General features: G+C 40.8%; 1 protein-coding gene and 1 long non-coding RNA gene across 12 annotated transcripts in view; one reads left to right on the top strand and one right to left on the bottom strand.

Moving 5' to 3' along the window:
- MAP4K3 (mitogen-activated protein kinase kinase kinase kinase 3) overlaps positions 1-22917 on the bottom strand; it is a 65377-nt gene that overhangs the window by 9170 nt on the left and 33290 nt on the right. For 3 of the 9 annotated variants that reach the window (XM_080998673.1, XM_080998675.1, XM_080998681.1), the window contains 13 exons: positions 16263-16321; positions 14870-14908; positions 14565-14621; positions 13010-13108; positions 11415-11457; positions 9294-9456; positions 8276-8388; positions 6877-6918; positions 4754-4838; positions 2922-3001; positions 2223-2283; positions 2012-2129; positions 765-823 (listed from right to left, as the gene is read on the bottom strand). In XM_080998673.1, coding sequence (XP_080854799.1) covers positions 765-823; positions 2012-2129; positions 2223-2283; positions 2922-3001; positions 4754-4838; positions 6877-6918; positions 8276-8388; positions 9294-9456; positions 11415-11457; positions 13010-13108; positions 14565-14621; positions 14870-14908; positions 16263-16321 — 1018 coding nt within the window. The remainder of the gene's footprint in view (positions 1-764; positions 824-2011; positions 2130-2222; positions 2284-2921; positions 3002-4753; positions 4839-6876; positions 6919-8275; positions 8389-9293; positions 9457-11414; positions 11458-13009; positions 13109-14564; positions 14622-14869; positions 14909-16262; positions 16322-22917) is intronic. The other 6 variants (XM_080998674.1, XM_080998677.1, XM_080998676.1 and 3 more) reach the window with 3 other exon arrangements.
- On the top strand, positions 830-14558 carry LOC308473301. 3 transcript variants are annotated; one of them, XR_013984019.1, is made up of 5 exons: positions 830-982; positions 6550-6654; positions 7628-7730; positions 10206-10376; positions 14348-14558. It is a non-coding gene; the product is annotated as an uncharacterized lncRNA (long non-coding RNA). The 3 variants fall into 3 exon arrangements; XR_013984020.1 differs by lacking the exon at positions 14348-14558 and having other exon boundaries at positions 10206-10539; XR_013984021.1 differs by lacking the exons at positions 830-982; positions 14348-14558 and adding an exon at positions 4213-4429 and having other exon boundaries at positions 10206-10539.

The raw sequence follows: 22917 nt of genomic DNA, 5'->3' as shown, positions 1-22917 counted from the left end.
GGGGAGAATCTCGAGCCTTAGTAAGCTTGGCAGTGAGATACAGATAGCTATGGAACTATCACAAATATTTCCCCATTTCTGGCACATATAATCCTACTACTGAAAAAGCTCCTGGCTAAGATGAGGCATCTGGTAGGGCTTGACTGCTTGAGACTCATTTTCTCTCTTCATGTGAGGGATTTCAAGCTTCAGACTATGAGAACCAGTGGCTCAAGTCCAGAGTAAGCTCTTGAAAGTTGAAAGTGCTCACATGGGATCCTGCTAGCAAATACAGAAGACATACTGCCATTTACTTAAAGACTGTATTTTTCCAGGTTTTTCACTAACTGCAAGAATTATACAATAGTCACAACCTGTCACATGAACAACCTCTGTTGAACTGTAGTAAAGAGCCTAATTTCCCCACATTTTGCTGTTCTTTCCACCCTTCCCTTTGTGACCTGCGGTTGCCACCTACACACATTAACACTTGAGGAATACAGAGGAAACTGCAGAGAGGACTCCCCACCCCCCTTGACTACTGCCTTCCCCTTTCTTTTCTACCTTCCTGTGTTTCTCTCCCTAAGCCGATTCCCCACTGTTGTGTGACATTTCACAGAATGATGAAACATCCAGATACTACAGAGGCGTTTTGAGAGGTCCAAAAGGTATCCAATGTTAAATTCCAAGCAAACCATTTTATTGCCAAAGTAATCCAAAGTACAAATTACATTAGATGTCTAATTTGTACGTATGCGTTGATATTAGATAATATCTCTACTTACCCACACAACACTTCTGACACATCTTTGTGTCTGGAATTTTGGTTGACACTGCAAACTTCCTGGAATACATATATATTTAAAAATACAAGTTAACTTCCTAGTTGTCCTTTTCATCATGATGATCCAGCTGAAGTTCCATGAACAGGCCCAGAAATTCCATGAACATGCCTTGTGACAACCCAGTGCCTGCATGACACCCTCGCAAATCTATGCTTCAGGTAAGCACCAACAGTGGTGGAGGAAGGGGGGGTGCGGTCCGCCCTGGGTGTCATCATTGGGGTTTGTGTGTGATAATTATTTTTTTAAAAAAACAACAACAACAACTGGGCTCACAAAAGTTTTTAGGAGTGATGTGGTGGCTTAGGTGCCTGCAGGTTTTGCGCTGCCTGAAACAGCAATGTGGGACTTGCGTCTGCCTACTGCCTCTCCCTCAGTCGCCCTACAGCTGAGGGGGAGGCAGCGGAGAGGCTCCAAGCGTAGGAGAAGTTTGCCCCGCCCCCACAGGTGGATCACCCCGCCCCTGGCTGCAGGACACGCCCCTGCACCAGGCACCTGAGCGGCTAGCTATGCCGCTGAGCACCAATTGTACTTTCTCTTCTGCTCAGCAGCAGCACTACAGTGGTACCTCTGGATGCGAATGGGATCCGTTCCAGAGCCCTGTTCACATCCTGAAGCGAACACAACCCGTGTCTGCGCGGGTCACGATTCGCCGCTTCCGCGTGACATCATTTTGAGCGTCTGCACATGCGGCGAAAACCGGAGGTAATGCGTTCTGTTACTTCTGGGTCGCCGCGGAGCGCAACCCGAAAGCGCTCAACCTGAAGCTACTTCAACCCGTGGTATAACTGTATATGTAAGGGGGCAGAGCAGTGGTAGCTCCCTCCTGGTGCTGCAGGAGCTATGCTCATTGGGGCAGGGCAGAGCAAGGCAGTAGCAAGGTCTCAGGGACCTCCAGGTTGTTGCTTGTGGCTCTGCAGATGCATGTGCAATTGCAGGACACTACAGCCAACCCAAAGCTCCCCTGACCTTGCTGCCACCTCACCCAATGCTATCGCTGTGAGGGCAGTGCTGTTGCTGTTTCTGCTCCAAATCCATCAGTGTGGGAGGGTGTGAGACAGACCACTGCTGCTGAGTGTGGGTTTAATCTGCCCTCCAAGATGATGCAGCACGACACCCCCCCCAACCTGAACATTACACATTTGGAACCCCACTCAAAAAAGAAACAAATGTAGCACAAACTTACGTACCTGGGGAGTATTCTGTCAGGAAGTTTGTGCGCCGGGATAGCCACAGGTAACTTTTGCATTTGCCTTGCATAATCAAATAAACCCGGCAAATTATGGGAATAAAGCTGAGAAGCTTTACCTGCAAATAAAACAGCCAATGTAGTACAAAAAGTTGAACCGAGCAACAGAGCCCAGGCATTTACGTTCCAAATTATTCAAAAAGAGGTCTTACCAGATATCGATAGCAAACAATTGTTCATCACGTACAGCCACGTGCACCGTCGGGGAAACAGCTGGTGTAGGGAACATAATGTAAATAATAATAAAAGAATAAAGTAATTTTGAAAGAGACATCATGATGGGTAAGAAACTGCTATAAAAATTGCTATATATTGTGAGAGCAGTATATTTTCTTGAGCTTCTGTGAGGCAGAGTGGACATTATTTCCAGGGCTGCTACTGAAGTGGCAAAACCAAAGGGACTTGCTGCTTTTTTAAAATTGCTTCAGGAAGGAACGAGAGAGAGCACAACTCCTTGTTTCCAAGAATAATGATGGTATTATCAGTACTCTCTCTTATAGGAGAGGCTGAGCATTGGTATACAGCCAGGATGAGAGTTGAGGAGTTCTCTGGTGAGAGCTGTCATTCTTAGGGAAAGCAAACTCTCAGAGGCCTTATTCAAGCTGAGCTCTGTAAATACCTTAATCTTGTGGCTCTACATTTACACATACTTGCATTTAGATTATCTTCAGATGAAGGGCAGTATAAAAATGGAATAAATAAATAAGCAAGCAAGTGGGAATGCTTGTGCTAATGGAGCAATCTCCCTAGTGCTACACTGAATTCCACTCATTATGTTGGGCTACGCTGGGAAATACTAAATTTTAAAATATCACACCACTACATAGGAAAAGCAAAATCTGAAAACAAACCTGTTCCATTGATGTTTCATGGAGCTCATTAAGGTTTAAGGTGTAAATCCCTTCCTCAGCACCAAATATCAAGTACTGGTCTACAAAGATACAAACGTATTTACTATAAATGCCCCACTTTACCAGGCAAAAGCCCCTTAAAGCAACTAACAGATTTTAAAAGCAAAAAAGTGCATAACAATACATAATACAGAGCAGGAGTATCAGTCATGGTAATAATAATAATTATTATTTATTGGATTTATATACCGCTCTATACCCGGAGGTCTCAGGGTGGTTCACATTAAAAACAAAACAAAACAAAACAAAACAAAACAAAACAAAACACTTGGCCTAGTAGACAGCAGACAGCACATGAGAGAAGAGTGTGACATTTTCCATTTTCACTTCAAAGCAAGCCACAGTTCTTTGTTATGCATTCATTTGGGGAACTGTGTCTTGTTCTTGATCTGAAACTACAGGTTAATTCTGGTTTGTTTTAACTAACGGGTGAAAATGAATTACAATTCCCCAAGTTCATATGTAACACTGAACTTTGGTTTGTTCTAAAGGAAGAAACATTTACTATTGTCCCCTTTGAAATAGTGTGAGACTTCAACAATGAATGAACTTCTTATCAATAGTGTAATGTTTATCCTGTTCTGGAACTGGTGCTATTTAACTTTCACTGGGTCTACTTATAAAGAAGAATGAGACGGTTATGTGGTAGAACTGACTGCACTACTTTCAGACCAGCAGATGGGAGTATCACATTTCTGAATGCTTTCCTACGTAAAATATGAAGCTAGCTGCAAGCTGAAAACTGGACAGGAGACAGAGCTACGATCTTGTTTCCCACCTTGCTATGAGGTTTTACATGACGAGAACAAGTTGTGATTTCTCATTTGTGGTATAGTTCACTCTCCTACTTTTAAGATACTGCCATTTTGTTCTATTGGGTGTGTAGACCAGGTCAAGAGTGGGAAAATTTCAGTTTCATAAATCTGCATGGGTTTCTGGTTGTGTTAGAATCCCATGGTGTAACTGTGGCTTAGCAGGTTATGCTGGTTCTAACACAAAGAACCAGTCTCCAACTGGTCAGCAGAGCTATACAGAATTCTGACCAAAGGCAACCATTTGAGACCCATGTCTTACAGATATGAACAGGGAGCATATCTTATAAATGAGGAACTCGGAGGCTAAGGCAAAAGTGATTAGTACAAGACTAGTCATGGCAGCGAATGTCTTTACTTGCTGTGAAACCATTAAGAGTCAGAAACCCCTGCATATTCCTCCCCCCCAATAGATCCTGGTTTCCTGTCCCTGGGACCAAGTCTTATTCATTAAATTATCTGGAGTCAGGGCTGAATAGTGATGCAGCAGGTTCATGGAAAATTAAACAGATATTAAAATACATCTTCAAACTCAAGGTAGTAGAACCCCGAACAGCACAAAGAAGCTCAAAAGGATCTATCGTAAATGGAAAGTGAAATATGAAGCCTAAGTGCAAAGTGTACAAGAGAATCTGGGTAAGTCTGGCAATTATACATGAATTGTAGTTGTCCTAGGATGCCATACTGGCTTAATAAATCTGCCCAAATGGAGCGGTGTTGACTTGCCCAGTACAACTAGAAAAGCAATTTGGGCTTCTGACAGGGTAAAAGCTTTGAAATGTATCTTGCAAATGGATTCCAAAGACATAACCTGGAAAGAATCTATCGTGTTATGAGGGCAGAGAATACTGCATGGGAGAGAGAAAGTTTGTGAATTCCCAGGGAAGGACAGAACTCTCAAATTCTTACAAAATTGTTCTTAAGTGTTTCTTTCTCATCCTGGCTGAAACTGAATATTACCTCTTGTATCAGGATTTATCCATGAAGTTGCACAATGAATTTTCAAGGGGCATCCGTTGAAAACCTTTGAAAAGCAAGCACCCATCTGTGAAAAATAAAAGGACACCATTTTTACAACAGAGAATTCATCTCACGTGTGTCTTCACTGAATACTGCTTAACTTCAATCACAAAATTAGCACAATCAGTGCACTCATATTACTGAAGAAATGCCACCAAAATCTATGGTATTTCAATTCTGTGAGGTGACGTTTTTCTGCTGTTGCTTCTTGGTGCCATTTTCTTCCTCTTCCTTCACTGATTGTCCTTTACATTATTTGCCCACAGTGCCAATTGCGGCAACCAACATTATTTGGTTAATGGGCACATTTCATCATAATGTGAGATTTAGCATTAAAACATTGGCACAGAATTATGTTTGTTGCCACAGCTAATCAGATAAAATGGGGAAACAAGAAAAAGCAAGGGTAAAGATGGAGAAGGCAGATGGTGGCAAGAACAACACTGAAACAATGCAAATATATTTGCAATGATATTGAAAATGGGAGGCACGTTTTGATACATGAGCACAATACAATGTTTTGGCTCAGTCGTAACCTTAAGTGCCCTATTCTAAATGCTGAAGTGGAAGATGCCATACCACCTGAGAAGCAGCTCCCTTTTTCTTCAGCAAAGTTGTCAAGAGAAAGGACTGAAGTACATAACTAATTAAATACAGGGAAACTCCACTTAGTTGCCAACTAGCCTGCTCCTGAAATACTCAGGAATACTACTTGTGTTAAAAAATGAATCGGATACTCAGTCTCAGCGTCCCCTCTGATTTCTAATCTGTCACACTGTTTAATAGACTTATTCTGTGGACAATTCCAAGGAGCATATTAAAATCAAATATCCTGTTTTTAAAGAAAGCATCTTAGATATGTATTTTATTTGTACGTAACATGAGTTCTGGAAAAACCATTAAGCACAAGTTTTCAGTTCCCACTGCTCCTCTGGAATAGAAAAAGGAACAGCCGAAAGGGAAAAAACCAAAACCCACTTAAGGTATTATTTTTAATGGGGACCTGGCCTCAAAGAATCCAGGAGGATCCTCAATTCTCCTGATCCAGCCATTCACTTTACTTTGCAGTGAAGAGCATGTTGTGCATAGCTATGGAAGGACAAAAAGCTTGAAGAGCTCTCAGTTTTTCTTCTAGTACAATACTGAGGAAAAGCTAGCCTTTGACCTGAATTTTATTTTATTTTAAGTGTAAGAACTAGAATTTGCTTGTGTTAATACCTCCACAAACTTAGAAGGCATAAAGAAGGAAACTGAAAGTTGTAAGAACAATTACATTTTGCCAGGGACAAAAATCCACTCCTGCAGTCTCAAAACATTCAGCCTAGTATTATAAGCTATGCAGAAGAAAGTAGGGCAAGTTGTCCCTAAAGGAATGAAAACCGAAACTGCATTTGACAGCGTGTTGAGTTCTCTAGCCTACTCTCCGACATTTCTAGTAATCAAAATATGCTAAATTAGGTGGACTCTTCAAACTGGAGGCCCAATTTTCTTCTAAGAAGGAATTTTAGCATAAAAGGATATACTATGGCTCAAACAGACTTAGTAAGAGGTATTTAATTTTGAAGTCATCTAATGGGATTCCATCGTTCTTCCCTTGAAGTCCAATTCTGTGATAAAAGTGCAACACTGCATTTCAAGATTCAGTAACTGTATTTACTTAAGAATATATAGCTGAAATATAAATTCAACTCATTTTTGTAAAAAATATTGCCTCATACAATCTACCCCATCTACAGACAACTAAATTACTGATACCTGATCTACAAGACAATGAATAAATACAAGAAGTTATAAATTCTATTTGAACAGAATAGCCTGAATTGGACTTGGAAGAAGGCCTAGTAAGTGTATTATTATTATTATTATTATTATTATTATTATTAGGTGTATCATACACATATGGGGAAGCTGTCACTCCAAAACTAGTTCAGCTACATTCTAGCAGTTCAACATATATAACACTATGAGGGTTAAATCTTTAACATAAATGGTAGTCAACAATGCCCTGAGACAGAATTTAAGATACTTTGAATAAATCATCCTATGCGAAACTTAATACTTACATGCACTTTTGGTGTAGGAGGAAGACCGTTACTAATTGGTTTCTGGAAAACAAAAATGCCCATTTGAATTGCGACTTTGAAAGATGAGCTATATTTGTGACAAACACTGAAGGAGCAGGGTTCGTACACATGCATTCGCGAGCCCCCAGTTTCGCTTGCCATGGTGAATGTGATGAGAGGAATCCCAGCCCTGCTCTCCAGGCTGGATCTGTGGAGGGACTGCAGATTGTCTCCATAGCATTAACCATGGGGAAGATCACCTCTGCTTCCTGCTGTAACCTGGAGAGCAAGCTTGGAGCTTATGCAATCCAGTGCCAAAAGCAATGCACCGCTGCTCCTCTCTGCTCCAAGTCTGGATATGGAAAGGTGGTTGGAGATTATTGGTGCACTTCTACAGGACTTCCGAAGCTCAGTGCAACCTCAGGAATGATCTCCCTGTTCCAGATCCAAATCTGGAGACGTGCTTCACAGTAACAGTATACACTCCCACTTCCTCGCTTTCAATTTTTTCCACAGCTCTCCAGCTTCCAGTGTCCCCCTCCTTTCCTCCCCAGGCACTGAAGCATTTCCATGCAGCTGCCTTGGGCTCACTGCCACCTCAACTCTCTCACTCCCTATCTCCCCCCGACCTTCATTTTCTGGGACTGGCTTCATTCTTTTGCTCTGCAAACTTCATGTTTTTGGAAAAGTTCTAGCCTTGTCTGTTATTCCTTTCTGAATATCTTAAGACATGTTGTTGTTTTTTGCACAGGCAGTGAGGTGCTAATACTGGGCTCCTGTGTATGTGGTAAAACACGCTAGTTTCTGGGCCACCTCCTTCAGACTAACAGCAGCCAGGGTCACAGAAGGAACAGGTAATTCCCTTCTGACATTTTGTTCACGAAGGGCTTAGTCCCTGAAGATGAAAAAGTAGGTTTCAGACACATATAGATTCATGGCTTGGGCCTATGTGGCAATACAGTGGTACCTCGGGATGCGAAGGGGATCCGTTCCGGAGCCCCGTTCGCACCCTGAAGCGAACATAACCCGTGTCCACGTGTCTGCGCATGTCACGTTTCAGTGCTTCTGCGCATGACGCCATTTTGACGGTCTGCGCATGCACGCGTGGCAAAACCCGGAAGTAATGCGCTCCGTTACTTCCGGGTCGCCACGGAGCGCAACCTGAATTTGCCTAACCTGAAGCGTATTCATCCTGAGGTATGATTGTACACTGCTTAATTTTTACACATACACCTCCATCCAAAAGCTTCTAGCATACCCAGGTGCTCCAATGCACATACTACAAAATACTGCAAATGAAGATGCCCAACATATAGCACACGTAAACCAGGAAGCGACATGCTCATTTTGAGGCTTTCCCGTGTGCTTTACAGAAACAGTCAAATGGAGCATTACCTACCAGAACTTCCTTCTTTTCTCTTCTAGAGAGATTTGTGTGTCTATTCTCATTTGGCTCTTGATGGGGAGATCCTTCTCTGTCGCCATTTGTCTGGACAGAATTCAATCCATTACCTTCACAAGAAAATTTCAGAGACCATTACAGAGCATAAACCACCATTACAATTAGCAAGATTCCTGAAGGGTATTTGCTTAATCCAGGGTGGCCAAACCCTTACCTCCCCCATCCCTTGGGCCAACCTTCATAGGTAGGTGGGGCTGCTCATCTGTCAATCACAGAGCCTATAAGCTGATCGGTACTGAGAGCAGACCCACTGGCTATACTGTGAAGTTCTCAGTTGGGAACTCCCTAAGACAGCTGATTCCTAAGACTGGTGTCACATATGACGGCAAGTGGACACGGTTTGGGGGAAATGACCAGGCCTAAATAGGCCTATGGGTCTTAATGTGCTTAATGAAATCATCTATGCCTCAGCTTCAGGAACTAAATGCATGAAGAGCAACTGGGACTCCATTTTACTAAAGTCCAAGCTGGAACATGTTCAGAAGTACTACAAGGCCTATCTGTTCCTGCTGAACTTTGGGGCTGAGGGACAAGTTTGGAAAGCATGTGGGGATACCAGTGAAGGGAATAAAGTTTATTCTATTCTGGTGGAAGTGCTGTTTTTTGTCCTAAGCCTTGTGAAAGTGTTCAGTGGCAGAATTCCATAGTCCTCAATGATTGTAGTTTGGACACACATCAGTACAATGTATCACAGACATGTACATAGTTTTGATAAACACGATTTTAGAATTTATTTTAGAATTTATTTCCATGTTCAGTGGCTTAAAGAAGGTTGGGGGGGGACACCACTAAAATCTAAACAGGGGTGTGTTTTTTTAAGTGTGCATTTTCTGCCGCTTGCCCAGAGCAAAACATGCTTATTTAAGAATAATTCTGGGATATGTATTGAAGAAGGCAAAATTAAACTGCTGTTATTAAAAGAATTTGTGAATTATCTGTAATTCATCAACATTACCTAAAGCATGAGATTTCTGTGGCGGTAACCGAGGTGGTGGTGGTCTGGGTGGTACTTGGGTGTTTGATTTTGCAGGACTTTCTGAAACAGGACATCTTTTGATGGTTCCCTGATTATCATCCTCAGAAGAATGCATCTCCTGTGGTACGTAGATGGATTTAGGCTGAAATTATAAAATTTATTAGTCCATGTTTTTGAATTCATATCACATCACTTTCATATTAAAACTTTCATACCAAGTCATTAAAATGTGTTCAGGGAATACAGTAGAAATGAAGAAGTAACAGGAGCCACGTATGAGGAATTCTTCAGCTGAAATTTCATGGCTAGAAATGAAAGGCTTTCTAAAAGTCTACAGAAAACATCCTTATTTGTTTGAAAATTTATAACTTGCTGTTTCATAAAATATAATCAAAATAAAAAAAATCCTTCCAGTAGCACCTTTAAGACCAACTAAGTTAGTTCTTGGTCTGAGCTTTCGTGTGCAAGCACACTTCTTCAGATATTTCGTGTGCTTGCACACGAAAGCTCATACCAAGAACTAACTTAGTTGGTCTTAAAGGTGCTTCTGGAAGGATTTTTTTTATTTTGACTATGGCAGACCAACACGGCTACCTATCTGTAATAAAATATAATGTGGCTCATAACATATTAAATACAATACAATCTAACAAAAAAATCTGCAAAGCATAATTGAAAACATCAGTAAAACAGCCTTCAGTCTGTTTTTGGACAAGGTGCAAATCAGATTATGGTTTTCTAAAATCTCATATATCACCTGCATATTAGCCAAATATAATTAACTTAAAAGAGGGACTTAATAATGTATTATGTTCCCTCCACTGACATAAGCTATCTGTCAACAGACGGAGAAGAAAGTAATTTTTGGTGATTTTCTCCCTGCTTCTCTAGATCTGCTATGAAGAGCTGGGGAAACCTCTGGAGCAGATTTCAGGGGCTGCAGAGTGGAGTAGCAGCTGAAAACAGCTCCCCTCGTGATCCTGACAGACGCCTTCCATGAATAGAGAGGGGACAGAACTGGATGCAACCCATGATGACTGCCCTTCAGTAGGCTAAAAAACAGCATGTATACTACTGGGGGAAACAGTTTGGCAAAGCAGACTGCTAAAAGACTGCTAAAAGAGAATGCAACTGAAACTATCACTGTATTCAGATGTTTTTACTGATAACATTACTGTTTTCCTCTTTTTGTAAACTGCATTCAGGTTTGTGTGTTTTAACAGTCAAGCAGCACATAAATTTTATGAAATAAAAACAATACATTGATATGTCTAATAATAATAATAATAATAATAATAATAATAATAATTTATTTCCTGCCCTTCCCGGCCAGAACCAGGCTCAGGGTGGCTAATATCAAAATATATAATACATTAAAACATAAATTCAGCAATCAACTGAAATACAGATTAAAATCAGATTAAAATCAAAATAAACTCAGATGGCTACCCACAAGTGGGCTCAAGCACGTCCACTCTGGCTTCTGGTGCAGAGATCTGAAGGACCAGGCGGGATTCACCTAATGAACCCTGTCAGCAGACGCCTTGCACAGGGGCTTCCACTTACACAGCAGGGCTTCCCTCCCCCTTGCCCTGCGCCTCCCCTGTGATAGGCTCTGGGGAGGTTGGGAGAACCCCCAGAACATGTGGTAAGGAGGGATCATTCCAACTGGCAAGCTAATATACTAGCACAGATGAAATATCTGTATCAGCGGAATTCCACCATTTCCGCTTCCATTTCCATTTTAAAAACTGACCACGGTTTGTAGTCATCTGACATAAGATTATGGTTCAGCGGTAGACAGAAGTTAACAAACCATCGTTTATTATAGTAATCTCTCTCTCTCCTGCTTTCAAGTGAAGCTATCTTAGTTGCCCAAGCCAGTTTGGAAAGTCTTAGTTTGGAAAGAACGGAAAAATGATTTAAGAAACCAGAAATTGTTGCCAAAGCCAGGCATGGGCAGGGGGGTTGAAAGGGCAGGAGCAAGGAGAGAATGTGCAGGCATATATTTTCTTGAACTGAAGTTTATGAGATCAGAGGTGTTACATATGAACTAGGCCAGTAAGCATATTTCCTGCAAGTAGTGACAGCCCCTCTTACCTTTGGCGGTAAAGGTGGTGGCACTTTAGCCTTCATAGTTGAGCTACAAGAGGGAAAACAAGGATGAACTACAAAGATTCATTGATCATTTTAAAAGTTAGATATTCATTACATACATAAAGATATAGAGAGAGGGTACCACTGAAATGATCTAAACTGGGGTGGGCAATATAAAAATTTTGTATTTTTAGGTGGCCCATGGGTTCATGACAGATTTCTCAGAACTCCAGTTTAATTTTTAAAAAAATGTGTGTGTGGATGTAATTTTCACCATCATGTTTGCAGGAAAATGTGAAAAGAATGGCAAAAGCAATCAGGGTTCGGAAACAAGGTGAGCCAATTACAGCAAGTCAAATTCATTGTTTTTCACGTGATTATTAAATCCATGCATCAAGGGGCAGCATTAGCGGCGGAGCGTCATGCTCCTGCACCGGGGGGCGGAGAGCAGGTGGGGGCGGGGCTGGCACGCATCCCGGAGGTGGGGGGCGCCAACTGCAGGGGCATGGCATATGTCCTGGGGTGGTGCCCAGCGTGGGCGGGGAGGCAGGTGCGCTCCCCCCCACTCCTCGTCTGCTGGAGCAATGAACGTCTGTTTGTGCTATGGAACTTCCTTTCCCTCTCGCTGCCGGTCTCCCGCACACTCTCAAAAATCAGCTTCAGAGGGTTGGGGGACCCTCTGGAGCAAGTTTTGGCGACACATGGTGGGGTGGGTGGGAGGAGAGGAAACTGAAGTCTTTTTGTGCCAGTGGAACTAATCTTGAGAACAATGGATTGAATTTACCAAGGCCACATTTTGCACATTTGAAGGCAATATGCTTCCTCTACTGCAGTTTGGAATCTACTTTATTAATGAAGATGATGCATGAATTACATTACATGTAACTAGAATATGCAAATTTTCTGTACCATGTCAGATTATGGTATATTTCAAATGCAGCCCTCAGTAGAACCAGTTGCCCATACCAGATTAAAATTCATAACATTGGAATTTTCAGTAAACATTTTTCTACCAACCCTTAAAACAGTGAAATTAGAAATACAGCACTTATTGAGAAAACCCATTGGATCACAATTAAATATCAATCATTGGGGGGAGGGGTGATGGTATGAGGGGTTGATTTCAAAGAGGTAGATTATGGCAGAATGAAAAATTGAGATCCAAGGTAGATTAGGCTATATAGATTGTGTTTAGCCAGAGAAATTCTAAAGGTGGCAATCCCACATTCAATACCATTTATAATTCCGACTAAAAACAGTGAGAGTTAAATGTGTATAACAGAATGCTGAACAAGAGACAGGCTTTTAAAAATGATGTGCTATGAAGAACTTTGCACATATTCTCTACGAGATGCAATTATTTCCGCCTCTGATAAAAATATATATATATATATTGTATTTCAGTTTGGCCACAGCCAAGGTTAACTTATTAAAATATGTAGGAAGGCATTCTGCCTCATTCTTGCCCCAGCTCCCTATATCTCTCCATTTATCCCCAAATGGGCTTATGTACCAAAGAAAAGCCTGCTCAAAAGTCCAGCTTTAGAAAAATGAGATACCAGCAGAAATGGAAATTCTTGATGAAGTATTTTATTTACCCAGAGTTTGGGTTTATGGTATTGATTGGACTCCCTACATATTGCTGGGGAATCACATTTTTTCTCCTTGATTTTCTTTTTCCAAACTCCAGTATTGTCCTGTTAAATAACAGCACGTTTATGATATTTTGCATTTATAAAATTGCTACTATAGACAGGTTTTGAAAATACAGGCTTGATTTTCTTGCGTTAAACTACAAATGCTCAAAGCAACCAGACGACAGAATTAGCACAGAAATTCTACTGCCACTTAATGGAAGCAAACCCCACTGAACTCCATGGCATTTACCATGGAATAGGTTACGTATAAGGTTATACTGTAAAAGTCGTAACTCTTGAATAGGATATATATATAGGATTATATTGTAAAAATCAGTATCACATATTGCCTCAACTAATGGCAGAACTCTTCTAGTGGACGGGTCTTTCAGATGAGCTGTTTCAATCCTAAAAATGTTATCAGCTACTCTATATCTATATATATCTATATCTATATATATATATAGATAGATAGATAGATAGATAGATATAGATATATATATAGATATAGATATATAATCTGCAAGGTCTTTGAAACTCATCATGCAAGTCCAAGCAGGATCAGGCTCCCAAACATGTCCCTTCAGATACAGTACTACCACATGGAAATAGCATCCTGATACATTCAGATGTAGGCTATAAGCACAAATGAAAGTATCAGGATGCTATTTCTGTGTGGTAGCACTGTATGGTGCTGGTAACACCAGCTCCTGTTATACAATGTTTTCATCTAAGGTAGCAGGAGAGGAGCCTCTGGTGTCGGTCGCTGTGAAATCGCAATGGGATTAATGTAAGTTTCAGTAGTAAGTTTTAAATAGAGGGCTGGTGGAGTTCAGATGGGGTAATGTAAAATTAACAGCAATGGTTACATTGCAGTTAATTTTAATATTGCATATTGTTATTCTTAGTAGAGTTAAGTTTACAGGTTAAGTTACAGCTTCAAATTCTTCCTGCCCCCCCAAAATAATCATTATTTACATATATTGTTCTTTATTCCTCCCTTCCCTATTCACTGGCCTTCTAGTGATATATTTAAAATAAATGTTCCAAACAAAATTTTAGCTTCATGAGTCCTATCTAGTCATCACTCTCTCTCTCACTGGGGCAATTTAAGCAAATCAATTCCATGAGTTAACTATGGTTTGTTTAAACAAGCCTGCTTCATAGCCCATGGCATGAAGTTGGGTTTGTTTCAAGCAACCCATAGATATGATCAAACACATGTGGTCAGTGCAGGCAACACAGCAAACTGCAGTTAATCTAAACTTGAAGCAAAAGCTTCCAAACTTCTCCTTACAGCCATGCCAAAAGGAAGATGGAGAAGAAGAATGCATGAGCCCAAAGCTCACCGTGGCTACTTCCTGTCACACTAAACAATGGTTCGGAGTTACGTCTGAAGATGACCAAACTGTGGAGCAAGAAGTGTTGGTGGGGTAATCATAAACCACACACAGACTGAACAAGATTTCTCAATTGTCTATGAACCAGATCTACTTTGAAGATTAGCAGAACTTACTGTTTAGCGTCATCACTGTCCCCTTCTTCCTCATCTTCCAGATGTGCGACATGTCCCCTGAGGAATTAAACAGGATATCACTTCTAAATGTCAATTGTCAACTTGTCTTCAGCCATCAAAAGATTTGTTATCTGCAATCCTAAAAAGCTTCTCTTTTAGCAAATCACAGTTGCAAGACAAACAAGCAAGGGGTCCTCTGTAAGCCAAACAAGCACCATTAGACCGTGAGAGATACAAGAAACATACAGTTCTGCGCACAAGGAAAGGGACTTCGCAATCAAGAGAGAAAGAAAGTCAAGAATTACCGCTGATGCAGTTCTTCTTCAACTGATTTTAGAAGGCTCCTTTAAAAATAGAAGTAAAATTCAACGACTGGACACATTTAGCAAAAAGCACACAAAATCAGACACACTTTTTATATGATCTGACAAATGTAAGCTGTGTAATAAATTACATCAATTGTTTGAATTTTCAGTCTGAAGTAAATAATTATTCAGCCTAAAGTGTATTAAAGTGTGTTCAGCTGTACACCAGCCTGCTAAGTAATGCACCTGGGTGGACACAGCTCATCTTAATTATAGTTACTGCTGTAAAAAAATGTGTGGGGGTGTGGAGGGGAGAAGAACATACACTAAAATAATGCAATGCCACAAGAAAATATTGGCAAAACCTAGAATAAGAAAGAAGTATTTATCTCCTCCTTTTATCATATTTACACTAATTCTCAACTATTGACTTAACTTGTTGGGTTGCACCATTAAAGTCTATTTTTACAAAATAATTTAACATGGATCATTGAACTCTCTTTGAAGTGTTCCCTCACTTACAGGTATTTTATGAAGCCCATGGCAGTAAGACTAGTCCTATCTGAACCTTAAGGTCCTCTTTAGCAGACCTGCTCCAAGTACCTCCAACTAAGTGCCTCCACAAAGTGTGGATTCTAGGACCTACTCACTGGTGACATCCTAGCTGTGGAACAGCTTCCACAAAGAGGCTCATTTGGCTGCCATCTTTATGGCCTTTTGCATGCCAGATGAAGACCTTTTTATTTCCCAGGGCCTTCAGATAATCTGTGATATTAAAACCTGGCTGTGTGACATCTGCAGGCTTAAGGGTTCTCATGCTGCTTTTTTTTTTTCTTCCTGTATTTTGTTTCTTGGAGGCCACTCAGAGAATATATGTTATTGGGTGGCCTATATACATGCAATAAAAAAAAAAGTATTTATTACATATACACACATATAGGCACATTTGTGGATACAGATGCAGACGATAAAGCTGCCTTGCTATACACCTGCCAACACCAAAAAACCCATATATGAGGCTACATTGGGTTGAATCCAGACTACAGGACTAGAGAACCTTGTCTACAGGATGCTCCATTGGAGAGGAAGGGGAGGTCCAATTCCTGCTTTAGACTCCAGAATATAGGAGGTGGCTCTGGAACTTCAGGAGAAATTGAAAAACCACCTGCCCACTTCTTCCAAAGGGAGCCTCTGCAAGATCTTAGTCTTGATCCAACTCGAGTATCTCAAAATACGGATTAAATAGTCAATTTTTACTGTAAATGTACAACTGGTTTCACTGCATAAACATCAAATTCCTGATCAAATTGATAACTACATTAAAAACCACTGCCAGCTTATTTGGGGGTGAGGGCAGTGGGAGAAAAATAATGGTGTTACTAAAAATACTCACTTATTTCCACCCAAGAAGTAACTGCCTTGGGGTCCTTGACCATATTCTAGTTGCAAATCCTATTGAGAGAAAAGAAAGCATCAAGCTCTGTCTCATCTTATTGCATTCCCCCTTTAAAAAAATAATTATTATCTAACTAGCTCCGGCTGTTCTTACACAAACTTGAGTCCCACAAATAGCTTCACAGCATATACAAATAATGCATGCTGTACAGCAGATTCCCTCAAATTTCACTAACAGAATACTATACTTCTAATATGACACTTCTGTGCATTTAAGGAGAGGAAAAGATACAAGATTTGTAAATTTTCTGCTTGAGATGCTCTGTTGCACAGTTGCATACAGACAATATCCATAGGTTTCCTGGGCAAGCAGAAAAGCACCTGTATCAGCTTGCAGATATCTGTATCTGCAAAAGCCTACAAGCTGTATATATCCAAATCCAGAACTGTTTTACTGAGCCTTAACTTCTGCAACAGTAAACTGTTTGGACCTTAGGCAGCTTCTGTGTGGTGACTGGTACTGGAAGCAACTTCCACTGCACAGATATCTCACTTGAGATTCCCAGGAGACTGTTCCTAGTAGTACAGAACCCCCCAGAAACAGATTTTTAAGGGGGTGTAGGGAGGCATGAAATCCCAGTTCTATGAGACAAACTCTGCTCAATGAAATTAGGATCCAATCAAACAGCTCTTTAGATTTATGAGAGTCATCAGGGTCCACAGTTCATCTCCTCCTACTTCGAATTGCTACTCCCAAAATGCACAAAATCTGTGCAGGGAGAGATGAACATACATGCCACGAGCAATAGTGGCTTGATCACATAACCTTAAAGTCTCTGAAAGGCTATTATTGTACACAACCCAATATATTTTAATGTAAAGAGATCACCTTGTACGACTATCCAACAACCATAATTCAAAATAGATACAGTGCAAGGGCTCTGAAATCTCCATGGATGCAAATGAATATGAACTAGGGATCCTAGCTTTGCAGTACAGAAACATATCTTCAGAATCCTGGAAGCCACAACTTTCATGTGGGAAAAAAGCTTAGGAGTCCTAATGATTTTAATAAGTGGTTTAGTAGACCAAGGTCAATGTGCAACCACTTATTTCACAGCAGGGACAATGTCATCATCTGCTGGAGGCTCTACCTGCCAAACCTCTACATGTCAAATAAATAAACTTTTCTCAAAAAGAAACCCACCATATAAACTACACAAAGAAAGAGGCAGGCTACAGTAGCCTGCCACTTCTATTTTTGGAAAATTCCAACACTCCTTTGAAAATGGTCATAAAACAGCAAGAAAGCTTTTTTGAGTCAGCTAGAATTCTTTCTGGATGATTCAAACCAGGAGGCATGGGATTAGAGAAAAACTGGATTGTTATTGGAGCTATGATATCTGCTTTAGTCCAACATTGCTTTTTTGTAGTATACAGTAAGCCCACAACTTTAAGCACATTTAACTTGGACACATTCAGCCTAAGGAGCTTTGGCCCTGTGTACCTGAAGGAGCATCGCTACCCCATCATTCAGCCCGGACACTGAGATCCAGCCCTGAGGGCCTTCTGCTGGTTCCCTCAGTGCAAGAAGTGAAGTTGCAGGGAACCAGGCAGAGGGCCTTCTTGGTAGTTGCACCCGCCCTGTGGAACAGTATCCCATCAGATGTCAAGAAAATAAACAACTATCTGAGTAACCTCAGCCAATGTTAGATTAATGTGATCCCGATCCTTTCGATTACCGTAATTCCCTTACCTTTATGAATCCCACCACCTACTTCTTATATAGTATAGTTTCAAATCCACTCACCCACCCATGTATTACCAACTATAGAAAACCTTGTGTCTTCCAGATGTCTTGGACTACCACTACTAGCCAGCATAGCCATGCATCATGCCAAAGCAACGTGCGCCATCCTTTTTAGTGGCCAGTAAAGCATTTTATCAAGGACCATTTATAAATATGATTTGCTTTCTTTTTATAAGCAAAGAGAAAATTAAGATCACGTTTGGAAAACAAAGCTTGGTGATAAATGACTGTTTACTTGGAGGCAAGGGGTGAGATGGATAAAGGACAAGAATGTTAATGAGGATGCTGGGTTAAACTATGGAGGAAATGAGAGTGACTCCAAAAGGACTTCTTCTAGAGTGATGCAGAACTTGGCAATTTCAGAAATGTTTTTGGATCTGGGGCATGTGGGTAAGAAGGGAAAATTGAATCAAAAATATTTGAGGGCAGAAATCGCTCACATTCACTCTGAACTTGAAGCCACAGTTGAGGCGAATCCTAATGAGATTTCCAGAGTACTGTCTGGGTGCATGTGGTGGGATCCGTATGAGTGAGCGTGGTCTGAGGATGTGGACAGGACACTTTGCAGGAGTTCAGAGGACAAAGGCCCTTTCTACCCCCTTGTGTATCTGAGAGGGATTGACTGGGTGGACTACAGAGTGCTAAATACTTCACTGTGAGAGCCACTTTAGAAGAAGCAAAAGATTGCCTCCTCCTGAAGGAGACCACTCTGGACCAACTGTTGCATGGTTGCAAATATCCCTTTTTTGAGAAAGGTGCTCAAGAAGGGGATGAGTGCAGGTGAATCTGGATATGGCTGAGTTCTGGATCTATTTTAATCTGGTTTTTCAACAATTCTGTCTTTGCTACCAACTGATTATGGAAAGGGGGAGCACTATCCTATTGATTTTTCTCAACATCTTGGCAGCTTTTAATACTATAGATCACAGTATCTTCCTGAACTGGTTTTATGGGTTGGAGGTACTACTGTGCTACAGTGGTTCAACTCCTACCTTCAGGGTCATGTTGGGAGATGTCTGTGTGGCCTCTTGGCAATAGTGCTGAAGGATTCCCTTCTATCTCCCATGTTATTTATTATCTGTAATAAAACTTTTGGGAGGAATCATCCAGGGATTTGCAGAAAATTGTCACCAGTATGATAACACCCAGTTCTATCTTTCCACTCCATCAGGACTGGGAGAGGTGGTAGATAAGATGGATAGATGCTTAGAGGCAGTGACAGACCAGATGTTGGCCTATAAAATACAATAGAATCCTGAAAAGTACTGTGGCTAGTCAAGTCTCTGATCTAGGAATTGGCCTAGGATAAGGGCAGCAGTTGCACTGTGGAACAGCTATGTAGCTTGGTGGTCCTTTCTGATCCATTATTGTCCTTAGAAGCTCAGGTGGTATTAGTGGCTAGGAGAGCCTACTGCCATTTACAACTGGCTTACAAGCTACAGACATTCATGGACCAAGCCAGCCTGCTATCAGTAATTTATGCTCTAGTGACCTCATGTTTTGATGACTGCAACGGGCTTTAGGGTTGTCCTTGAAAATGGTATGGAAGCTGCAACTTGTGCAGAATGTGGCTGTCAGGTTATGAACTAGAGCAATGAGATGGGCTCACAAAGCTCCTGTCCCAAAATCTCTGCACTGGCTGCCTGTGTTCTACTGGGCTCGTTTCAGTGTGTTAAGTGATGGTTTGCAAAACCAAATGGCCCAAATATATGCAGAAACGGCACCTCTCCTACCAGCCCATTTGATCCTTAATATCAGCTGGGGAGGGGGTTCTGCTCATCGTGCCCAACAGGATTCATGAAGGGCCTTCTCTGTGGTAGGGCCCCAACTCCCCTAGAGCTACATCTGTCTCCTATGTTATTTAAATATTTAGCTTGTATATGCTTTTATTGACGTATTTTGTTGCTGTGGTTCTTGTGTATCTCCTTGAGCTCCTTGAAGGCAGGATGATCCATAAATACTCTAAATCAACAAATAAATTTCGATTACCTCCAGGATGACCCCACCCCCAAGCAAAATAATCTATGCAGTCTCAGCAGTTTCTATACAACCACTTAAATAGCATTAAGCTAAGCATCCATAAATTTTTATGTGACTAGAACTTTAGCAGGAGTAAATGCTTGAGTTTGTGTCACCAGGGGTTCCCAACGAAGAAACCATGCTTTAGATGCTTCCTTGAAATGGCATATGGTAGCCACAAATCAGAAAAACACTAGTGAAATACTTGAGGGCCCTTATATGGGATTTGGTTGTTTTTTTATGGGAAAGAGAGAAGCTGTAGCAGTTGCATAAACATAGAAACTAGAGCTCTTATGGCTGGGCAGAGGCAAGATGCCACTCTCAATTTGCAAAGCACAAATCCACGACAATATGTATTCTACTGCAGTGACAGACAAATTAATAAGAGAAAATAAGCAAACCGCTACAAAAAAGTAAAAAGATCCTTCATCTGCCACCGTACGTTAGAAATCTCACAGGAACATTTTTATGAAAAGTGACACCTGTCAGTGTGGTTTATGTTTGTATTATTTAATGGTCTAAACCTTTGTTTATAGCCAGGTTACTACTCTACTGTCTGTTAGCATCAATAGGCTAAAATATGATCATGTCTCTTTCTAATCTACTATTACTAGATGCTTTTAAAAATAACCTGCATTTCATCCTGGATACAGTTACAGCAAAACACTGAGAAAGAAATTCATTTGTGTACTGTCCTAGCGTATTTCTGTGGGAAAATAAAGCTTGCAAAATGAAGGTGATAGAGACAAAAATAAAACACCACCATCTTAGTTTGCACAGAGTGTTCCTAACACAAGATTTGGAATGCTCAAGCCATATATCTCTGGAGACGAAAGACACATGTGCACACACATGGAAATTTAGCAGTTTTCATGTAGATACTGTGCAAGAAGGTCCATCAAACAGAAGCAGCCATCCAACATAAACAGAAAAACTAAGTTCAACTCTAAACAAAACCGTGGGATATTTAACCATATCCAAGTGAACAGTGAATCAAATCGCACTCGATTCTGATAATTCCACTGATACTCTTTGGATAGTAGTGCTGTTCATTACAGTATTGGCAACAAAACTTTGGACAAGCCAAGGTAATCAGAAGTGGCTAAATATTGCAAATTGCTATACCAGACAATTTTGTCCTTAAAGTGATTGTTCGTATTCAAATTTTAATGTCTTTGCACTGGTTGAGCCACTCAACAGAATGGAACTTTAGAGCTTGAGGGTGAATCTTTGTGCAGTGGGTGTCTAAGGTCTAAATGACCACTATTTGTGGATAAAGGAGACACACTTGTCTTTTATTTTTTTTAGATATAGAAAGCTAGATAGATAATACATTGTATATATTGTGCATGCTAGTTTTACAATTGGCAAAAGTTGTAAACACAGAAAATGAAATACTAGTTTTCAGGAAGTGTGTCAACTAGGTAATTATTGTTAAGGAATTCAAAATCATACTACTATTATTATACCTAGTATATGCACATGTGATGCATTAGGGAGTTCAGTGTGCTTCCCATATATTAATATAATCAAGCAGCTTGTTAGCCGTTTGGATTTCACGTAAGTAATATGAGAATACTGAATGAGGTGGTCAGACGATTCTGTCAAATCTACAGCTTGCAGGACTGAGCCATGAAACAAACGTAGTCCCACGTAACCTTCCAACAAAAGACTAGGCATAAGTGGTAGGCACGTTTGACAAGACATGCTTTTGCTTCAGAACCAAGAATGTTGCTTGGATAGAAAAGAGTAAAATGAGATGCATTTGTTAGCATCAAGCATGATGTTTTAGAAATGATCTCTGAAGTGACACTATACATTTTGGATTAAATGGTTTCAATTTTCAGGTGATAAAGACGTATCAATTGTACTGAATGATCATTCTTTAAAGAATGATCTTTTATTTCTGTCAAGGGCCACATTCCTCCAAGAACAATTTGCAAGAAGCCACAAGGCAGTAGTGGGCAACCCCTTTTCTCTCTCCCACTTTCTCCACACACACCCCGGAAGGGGGGGGGTTCAGATTGCTCTTCCCAGGGGTCTCGGTTAATCACTCCCTGTCTTAAAGTTACCTCAGGAAGACCACAGACATTGGATGACATGACAAAAATCACACTCCATTCCGTAAAGACTACTTTCAGGCAGACATGCAGCAAATAAAATAAAATATAATAATAATAATAATAATAATAATAATAATAATAATAATAATAATATAAATTAAATTTGTATACTGCCTTCATCTGTAGATCTCAGGGCAGGTCACAGCATAAAAATAAATGATGGAATCACAATCGCTTTCAGTACATGTTTTGGTTACAGCTTGCAGTTACCTAGGGGAGAGTGACCCTGAGTCCTGGTTTGAATGACAACCTAAGCCAAACCTTTGCTTACCTCCTTGCAACACGGCAGCAAAAAGGACCAACGGAGGCGCAAGCCAAGACAGGGTTTGAATTCACATGCCTTGCAAACCAGGCCACTATTTTGCCCTTTGGATACAAGTGGGAATGAGGATTAGGCTCATATACTACCACTTGCACGTTCATCACAGTGTAAAGAAGGCGATGAGTAATTTGTGCCCAAACATGAGACCTCTCCAACTGTGAGAAATAGAACCCAATTTCTAGAAGGTGCATTCTCACAAGAGTCAGGGGTAATCTATGTTCAGACAAACATGGCATTTCCCAAGTTCATTTGTTACCTTCTGCACACATTCATGGAAGCAGGAAGGAGCACACATGCCCCAAATCTGCTCACAATCTCAGAGTAGGTAGAATCCTGGGAGTAAAACAGTGCTTGACTAAGGCCACTGACACCATCCTTC

Source organism: Podarcis pityusensis, assembly GCF_964106645.2.
Source record: "Podarcis pityusensis genome assembly, chromosome: 3".
NCBI classification, from domain to species: domain Eukaryota; kingdom Metazoa; phylum Chordata; class Lepidosauria; order Squamata; family Lacertidae; genus Podarcis; species Podarcis pityusensis.
The sequence above is the reverse complement of the archived record's forward strand: the minus strand, read 5'-3'. Positions and strand labels throughout refer to the sequence as shown.